Source organism: Lactuca saligna, chromosome 3, assembly GCF_052625555.1.
Source record: "Lactuca saligna cultivar CGN05327 chromosome 3, ASM5262555v1, whole genome shotgun sequence".
Classification (NCBI taxonomy): Eukaryota; Viridiplantae; Streptophyta; class Magnoliopsida; order Asterales; family Asteraceae; genus Lactuca; species Lactuca saligna.
The window spans coordinates 14,044,156-14,053,227 of record NC_136419.1 but is presented as its reverse complement, the minus strand read 5'-3'; the positions used below and the strand labels follow the sequence as shown (position 1 = coordinate 14,053,227).

The following is a 9,072-nucleotide window of genomic DNA, read 5'->3' as shown; positions in this document are numbered from 1 at the left end:
TATATATATATATATATATATATATATATATATATATATATATATATATATGATACTGAATGCTCGAGTCGAGATGCAAGTCATGAATCACGATCTTTCACAATGCCACCAACTTATCAAACTAGTTGTTCTTCGAGATAACTCACTTTAATGAATATAAGTCCCTAATGATTAAAGGTTTTTCTAAATCAAAACATTCGAGGTCTTTAGATGAACTTTCAAATTATAAAGCAACTAACTACACTTGTAATGTATCTGCCTAAGAATTTTTCATAATATGATATTTTAAAATAGTAATAAGAAAGAAAATATTTAGGTCAATATAAAATCATAGTCCTCAATGATTGGGGATGTACTAACCGTCCAAACTAGTATGTTGACGAATGAATGTTGTAAATGTTGGTGACATGATATTGGATGAATGTTGCAAATGTTCTCAAAATGACATTAGTGACATGACATTAAGTACAAGAAGGTATATGTTGACGAATGAATGTTGTAAATGTCCGTAATGCTTAAAGATTTTTATGATACGATGAAAATAGTACAAAAATGTTTTGATTAACCCATATGGAAAACGAGATTTTAGATGAAAAAATGAAAAGAAGGTTATTAGATAGACATGTTATCATGTACTAACCATGTTGAAAAGTCCATCATGATAAGAGTACGAAAACCATAACCAAGATTAACCATACAACCACGACACTCAAAGATCATGGAAATTCCCTCCGGATATGTCGTTTTAATCATGCATTTTTGTTTACAAATTATATAATGTTATTCAACAATTTCAAGTTTTTATGTTAATGAAATATTATAAGTGCTGTATGTTATTGTTGGACAACCACACTTCCATTTATAAACAAGTGCTTTATTAAAACCATGCAAGCGTTTGATCACCAACCCACCACCACCTTTGTTTGCCATGACTTTTTCCACATGATCCAAATAAGCTTTCACCCACCCATATCACACAGAGATTCAACACAACTAATTAATAATTGTTTCAAGTGCTCTATATTTGTGATAAGTGGCAAGACTTCGTAGAACTGATTTAATAAAGCTAACACGATCGTCAATGTGGGATTAGTCCCAGGCCCATCCCAAAGGATGGACGATAGGGATAACCGTCCAGGATTCTTTTAAAAGAGTTCAAATTTTTTATGGAAATTGTTATATTTAGAAGATAATACAAATAATTTTCTTTCAATTATTGAGTTATAATAAAAAACTTGATGACATTTATATATTTTAAGGGTTTATTTTTTTTATCGCCATGAGCCCAAAATATATTTGGAACGGCCCTAATTAACCCACTTGATTTGAAGGTCTCGAGTTCCGAACATTGATGGTTTTATGATACTAACTACTAACCGTTACCTCACAGATCTAAATAAATAAAGGTAACACAACCAATAAGATACAAAATTGTGACTTTCCAGTTATAGAGTAAGAGTTCCTTTTTTAACTTATAGATTACATCTTCTCATGCCCCAATTCGCGTCCCATTAGACCCAATCAAAGTACTTTTTTTTAAGTTGATCTTTAAACCAGAGGGAAAAAAAAAAACCATGCTGCTTACATTCATCTCCAACCGCTCTCCCAAAAAAGATGGCGTCAACCACGTTCCCTTGATTACAATCGTCAAGCATTTTTTATTATTAAGCTACGGGTCTAACTTTTATAGGGCTCGTCATTCTTTTTCCATAGTTATACAACAGTATATATGGAGTATTAAATGTTAATGAGTTGAAAAAATAGCAATAATTATAAATAGCGAGTCTACAAGAAAATAAATGTTAAATTAGTTAAAAAGAGTGCAATAACATTGAGAATGTAAATAAAATCAAGTCACAAGTGAGAAAGAGAAATTCATGATAATATTGTGAATATAATGGAATGCATGAAACTTCATTTAATCATAAATAATCATACAACAGTAGTTATTTAGTACTTTAATTTAATGAATGCACTACCTATGTCTTGTAATACCGAATCACTCTTCTACATTTTTTATCGTCACTTTGAGATTTCTTAGCTAGCTTATTGCTAGTTTTCCCATTTTTTTCAGACTTTTTACAACAAAAAGTATTATAGTTAGACCTCTGGAAGAGGACATTCATTCAGTTTGTCCACCAATATTTTAAATCTTTCTGCCATGACTGGATGATTCCTGCCTTCATATACCTTAACAAGCGACTCTATTGCTCTATTTATTACCTCTTTCTTTTGGTTCCACGTGGCATCATGTTCACCTTCAAATTCTTCATTCATAACAGATGAACATAACCCCCTTAGCCACTCCTCAAGAAACAATGCTTTCTACAAACAAACAAAAATAACATCAACACATACTTATAAAGCCAACATCAAAGGGAGCAATTGTTGATTCTTTTTGATAAAAAAAATCATGAAATGTGCATAAGCTATTAAGCTGAGCTTACTTTTATAAGGAAGTCATGAACAGGGTGATGACAAGTTCCTGAAGCAACTCCAACAACATGCAGCATGGTTGATGTTAACTGTGTAGTAAAATCAAACAAAGAATTAACTTGGTGTTTTGGAACAGATTGATATATTAATATTAAAAAAGATTTAAAAAAAAAAAACTCAACCTGCTTCTCAAGTGCAACCCTGTATTTGAAACTAGAAGGAGCAAACATCTGATCTGATCCAAGATTCTCAAGTGTGTGCTCCACCCCTTGAACAACATCTGAATATGACTTCCCATAATCTGCTGTACAAAACAAAAATGTTTAAAAAAATGAAAAAATGATTCAAGAGATATATATAAAAAATAAGAAAAGATGAAGCATATGATGGATGAGTGACCAAGTATTGTTGCTGGAGCAGCCAATGCAGCTGCAGCTTGTATCCTGATTTTGAAATTGGATGAATCGCGTAGAAGAAGTAAAAGAATACTAAAAACTGAAGGACCCCAATCTGTATCTTCAAGTTTTAACGTCTCATTCAGAAATAAGTTGCTCAATGCATGACAAACATTCCACCGTACCTTTTTTTTTTTTAATAAAAAATTAAAAAAAAAAAAGTTAAAAAGGGTAAAACCGTAAAAGTTAAAAAAAGTTTTTTTTACCTTGACGTTTCCGGTTGTAACACAAGAAAGAAATGCATGCACCATTCTTTCCAGCCAAGAGAAATCTTCCCACATTAGTTGTAGAAATGAAGTTGATGTCAGACATCTTTCAGTTTCTACAGAAATATGGAAATCTTGAGTTGAACATGGAACAAATCTTGAAAGATTTCCAAGGGCTCTTACAGCATTTGCTTTGATCTAATAAGTATAAAATCAATTCAATTTAAAACACAATAATCACATGAATAAATAAATGTTAAAAGGTTACACAAGTTTACCTTATCACCATCTCTTGTAAGCCGTAAAGAGCAATCAATTAACAGAGACACCATTTTCGTGCAATCCTTTAAATCTATCACATCAAAGACATGTGAATAAAGAACAATGCATAGGGGTAGAATGGTCAAATGGAAGTTTGGTACTCACCTACAGAAGAGCTTGAGGGGGTAAATCTGTCAATACAATGGCGAACAGAATCACATAAATTAGCTAAAGCCCAGGAAGCTGCAATGCGAACCTAAAAACAATAACTTGTGAAATTAATTGGCTCACAGGATAAAAACGAATCAAATATAATTAAAGAAAAAGATTTAAATATAAAATGAAAGAATGAATACCGAGACTAATGGATGATTGCTATTGACTTCAGCAGCATTGATAAACTTGCAAAGGATCTCCACACTGTACAATTCAGACATCTGTAAGGCTCTTATAAACTAGATAAAGAAATGGATATTTAATATGGTAATAAAGAAACTTTTCTTTAAAAATAGAAAACTCATAAAGTATAAAAGTGAAAGGTACCTCATAAAAGCTTGTGGAAAACAAGCAATAACACCAATGGCACGACATGCAGCAGATCTTACTGATGGGACATCATCATCAAGAGCAGCACTGATCTAAAAAGTGTACAATATAAATTTAAAAAGGAAATGGATATTTAATTTAATAGGGTAATAAAGAAAAAGGTAATGTTGATTTCTATAGTAAAACAGTTTTTAGAATCTTACAGAATAAGTGATGATCTGATCCTGTTTGTCCTCTGGAAGGGAAAAGAAAACAGTTGAAGTTATTCCTGCAAAACAAGTAATTGAAGCAGCCCTCACCTAAAAAAGGGAAAATCCAATTAGCACCATAGAAAGAGTATTAATATTATTATAATAAACATATAATCTATTTATTTAAAAGAGAAAAATGGAAAATGAAAAGTGAGATAACTATTAACTAACCATGGGTGAAGTATGAAAGAGAGTTGATGATAACTGCTTTTCAATGGCTTCACACCACTGCTCACTGCCAGCTGGATGATCACCATTAGCCACTGGTTGGCTCTCCAATCCATATGATGGAGCAGATGATATTGTTTTCACTTTGATGTAATCATATGTAAAAGGACTGTTTAGTAATTTATCATCAGAAAGATCTTCAGTTCCTTTAAATCCACAGATAGCACGCAGACATTCATCCAGCAGCTGTCACAGATGATACAAAAAAAAAAAAGGGTTTTCAAATTTGTAATGTGAAATAAACCAAGAGAGAAAGTAGGAAATGAAAATGAATCTCACCTTGATTGCATTGGTTATAACTTTTTCCCTAATTGTCCCTACAATGTGTCCGGAATTTACTACCCCTGCCCTTGAAGAGCCTTCAAGAAGGGGATCCAAAAATTCAGAAATAATAGAGAAGACTTGTTTCCAGCATAGAACCATTAAATTTGGGTAATTATGTGCCACAGCTTTAAGAACCTGCAACAAGCTAGTAAGAATTTCATTTAATATGAAGTAACACATGAATTATCCACGTGTCCAAAGTGAAAGTTCACCAAAAGACTAGGGACCATTTATGTAATTCAGCTTAATTTAAATAACAGGAACAAGAATATGAAGTCAATTCACCTGGAGAGCTTCAAGGCTAACTGTTGGGCTTGTAGATGGTTGAGAATAATAAAACAAAGTAGAAAGAAGACCAGAAGATGTTTTCTCATTTTTAAGCCCTGCAAAATATGCTTATTAGCAACAATGTGTCTGTGTGTGTGTGTGTGTGAGAGAGAGAGAGAGAGAGAGTTGTAATATCTGACCTATAGATATTTCTATAACAAACATCTCATTCACTTTGAGTGAAGAAGGTGAGACAGATAAAGCATCCATTAAGCAACTTAGAGCAACAGCCTGCAATAATTTTGTTCATATATGCATTAGTGGCTACAAAGAACAATTAAAAAAAAAAAAAAAAAAAAAAAAAGGAGAAGACTAACCAGCAGCCCAGTTTGATCATTATGAGAAAGAAAGCCTTCAACAATCCTTTCATGAAGATTCAAGATAACAGTAGGCAACAACTGATCAGGCATTCTTGAGTATCTGTTGATAAAGATGTGAATACAGTAATCATTAGCTTATAATACAAGAGAGTGTCATTGAAGTAATGATGATTATGAGAATTCTTACGGTGTACATGAGATCAAAAGTGTCAGAATCTTGAACAAGGAGGTTAAAAATCCACTGTTTTTCTCATGTTTAATCAAATACAGGATTCCTAAAAACATTAAAGAACAGTAAAAGCATATAAAAGGTGACTTGAGTGGATTAAATGGAAGTTAATTGGAGTGAGGTTCATGTTGAAAGAAAGAAAAAAAAAAATCAGATAGATACCTGTGTGAAGTTGCATCAAAATCTGACCAAGTGAACTGGAAAGAGCAGTAAAAGATCCCAACTTGGTAGATTCCTTATATTCAGCTACTTGAAGAAAAACAGATGCGGGCCCCTCCAACATGGTTGCCAAAGTAGATGCAGATGCAATACGTGCCTGAAATCCATACATATTAAACACATCCCATGATAAAAAGCAACATGAATGTATAAACTATAAAATCAACATTAATACCTTAAGATATGGATCATACAGCAAGCATGTCATCAGGTTTGCTTCATACCTCCTGTCAAACGTATTACACATTTACACTACAATGATTAAAAAATATATATACAAAATTAATACAACAAAAACAACAGAGAAAGCATTGTCTTTTACCTTGCTTGAAGCACATCACTTGAGGGCAAAAGTATTGTCCATTGTGCAGCAAATAACTTTGGATCATATCGACAAAGATCCTTTCACACAAAATCAAACACATTTCCCATTTTAAATTACATAATCATTCTTACTTTTATATATATCCATGCATGTAACAAAAAAAAATAGCAAAAACTCATACCTGTATGCAAACAATGGCAGCTACTCTAATCTTAGAGCTCCGATAATTACCAATACCTTTAACTGATCCATCACTATCACTAAAATCAGAATCAGATGACATATAACCTATAGAAGCTGCATGTGAAAACTCCAATTTGGAATCTTTTGACTGCATCCCTTTTTGGCTTTGTTTACGCACATGTGGAGGCCTGTAGGGCCCACTACTGGATCCAGCTGATTCAGAACTAAGGCTTGGCATCCTAACTTCTTTTGTGTACACAATCTGTGACTTACTAGTAAGACCATAACCAAAGAACATTCTTAATGCAGCTACAAAACCAGCAACCTGTAAGAAAACATATACAGATATACTGGTGACAATAAACATTTTAATGATTATAACACAGTTTAAGTCCAAGAATGAGAAAAAATTACATGGTCTTGAAGGGATCCTTTTGCATTTACTAAAACCAAGTGCAGGGAATGAAGGAGTGAGGTGTAAAATCTGTAGAACAGTTGAAACATTCACTTACTGATCAAATTTGGCATGATTGTTTAGATAATAAGTTACCTGAGTGAGAAGCAAAAGAAGACTACCTATCCATTACATTGCCTTCCATGAGTGGACCTTTATTTGCTAATACATCCAGAGTATTTCTGAAAGCCTGAAACAGTAGACAGATAGATTTCAATCAAACACTATAAAAAAGAAATTGAAAACTTGTTAATCATGTAAACAGAAAATGCTCACATCAACTGCTGTGTGCCAATGATCAGGTGGTAAAGATGTCCCAACTCTTGAGAAAACTTCACTCATCATTGTAAAAACAGTTGTCTGAATTTCCCATGGACTGCTTTTTCGAATATTGTGAGATAATGTAACTGTTTTGAGAAGAAAGTTTAACAGTTGCATATTGTCTGATAGTGTAATTGTTCTCTGATTAACATCAACAAGAGATCTGGAAACTTGGAAAGTTTTAAATGAGTAGAATTATAAAACAAATTTGAAAAAGAAAAGAATATATTTGACAAGAAAACAAACCTAACAGTGTCTAAGCAGTGTTTGGTGGCTTCAGTGACAGAAATATTATCTGAAGAATCTCTTTTTATTCCAGCTATACCAAGGAACATTTCCACCATTCCTCCAAAAGTGTGAAGTACAAGACCCCATGTTGATGATGTCACTTTGAAAGAAATAAGATGGCTGAAGCTATGAATCTGGAGAAAATAAAGCAACACAAGCATAATGTGAAAGTCAATTATTAAACACAAGAAAAATAATGATCAAAGAGACAGTGATTATTCAAATAGAGAATTCTGTTGTGAGGGAATGGAATTGTCAAAACAATTGGAATTTTGAGGGAATTGAATGGAATGTGCATGCATTTGGTTGACAATCCTTGGATTTAATGTTTGGTAACAGACATATCTTTGGAATAAATTATTTTTCTGTTATAAATTAATCATGATATAAGTATTTATAAAACAATAAAAAGAAATCAAATAATAATTGTAATCATATCATAATGATAATAATATAATAAAGAGTACTTTTTTTCCATATAATTTGAAGGAATTGAACATTCCATAGACAACATCTAGGAATGCCAAATTCCTTTGTTTATGGGAAGTCGTCGTTTCACCTAAGAATATGCCCAAAAATCTCTTTCACTCTCTACTTTAAGCTCGGAAACAAGGAACAAACTTATACTTTCACCCAACTTAATTGCTAGAACATCAAACCTTATTACGTTTCAACTTAAGTTGTGGCTCAACAAGCTTTTACCTTAGTACAAATCCTATGGAATAGAGTGAGAGGATGAAAGGGTTGTAAATTTCAAAAGAAAGGGGTTTCTAAACTTCACTTGTGTCAACAAACTCGTCTACCCCATTGAGCTTTGAGTTACATATCAAGTATAATGAGACACAGAGCACGCATGGACATGATTTAGGCATAAAGATTTATACAGTAAGAGTTACCAGGTTGGATAGCTGCACCAACGCATGACGAGTATCCTCATCCCCTCTGGAATTCGATATAGGCCCGACCAATTCCAAAACAAACATCGCATCCGAGGTGACCTGAAAAGCCAGATACATTTGTGTGTATGAACAACAGACGAATGAGACTGTGGACATAAAAGAGAACAGCTCCGTACCTCATGGACAGGGAGATTGGGGATAGCGGCAATCAGGGTTTCAGATTGGGAGAAAATTAGATTGTTAAGGAGCTGAACGACAGTAGAAGCAGTTGGAGAGTTCTGCACTTCGTCCCTCAATGTCAAAAAGATCGTCCTCCATGACCTAACCGCCGAAGATGCAATGGACGTCGAGGCTTCCATTAACGTACCGACTCAAGTAAAGCAGGAAGTTTAAATGAGGGTTTTTGAAGTCGAATGTTTTTTTTTCTCTTTTTATTTATACTTAAAAAAATTATACTAGAAAACAAAAATAATAAAAGAATTTTGCGGAAAAACAACACAAAAACCCTATGTATTATACTCTAACGCTTAAAAAAACCCTTATATTATCAATTGGTACAATTTAACCATTATTATCTGTGATATTTATTATTTTAATGATTTGTAACCGGTTAAGCTTAAGGAACCGATGGTATAAATGGCGTGGCATCTAAATAGATGACATGGTTGTACATTAGGTGACACGTTGGCAAAGAAAACTAGGTTAAAAAGTGCATCGCCCTGGGTTCTTCAAAGTTACGATATTTTTCTTGTTCCTCTTCTTTTTTTAACTTCGTCTTTGCAGAAATGGCCGATCGATCG

General features: G+C 33.2%; 1 protein-coding gene across 3 annotated transcripts; it reads right to left on the bottom strand.

Moving 5' to 3' along the window:
* Positions 1-1,895: 1,895 nt before the first annotated feature.
* Positions 1,896-8,665, bottom strand: LOC145034523 (ARM repeat superfamily protein). 3 transcript variants are annotated; one of them, XM_078982958.1, is made up of 26 exons: positions 8,449-8,665; positions 8,270-8,371; positions 7,332-7,507; positions 7,041-7,248; positions 6,887-6,954; positions 6,725-6,794; positions 6,309-6,635; positions 6,125-6,204; positions 5,978-6,029; positions 5,746-5,899; positions 5,542-5,629; positions 5,352-5,454; positions 5,175-5,265; positions 4,993-5,090; positions 4,663-4,842; positions 4,327-4,569; positions 4,108-4,203; positions 3,902-3,996; positions 3,715-3,778; positions 3,524-3,614; positions 3,376-3,449; positions 3,098-3,295; positions 2,836-3,016; positions 2,619-2,740; positions 2,448-2,525; positions 1,896-2,325 (listed from the first exon to the last, which is right to left on the bottom strand). In XM_078982958.1, the coding sequence occupies exons 1-26, from the start codon at positions 8,629-8,631 to the stop codon at positions 2,101-2,103; spliced, it is 3,447 nt and encodes a 1,148-aa protein (XP_078839084.1). In that variant the 5' UTR covers positions 8,632-8,665; the 3' UTR covers positions 1,896-2,100. The 3 variants fall into 3 exon arrangements, with proteins under 3 accessions (XP_078839084.1, XP_078839085.1, XP_078839086.1); XM_078982959.1 differs by having other exon boundaries at positions 2,619-2,737; XM_078982960.1 differs by lacking the exons at positions 6,887-6,954; positions 7,041-7,248; positions 7,332-7,507; positions 8,270-8,371; positions 8,449-8,665 and adding an exon at positions 6,861-6,881.
* Positions 8,666-9,072: the final 407 nt, after the last annotated feature.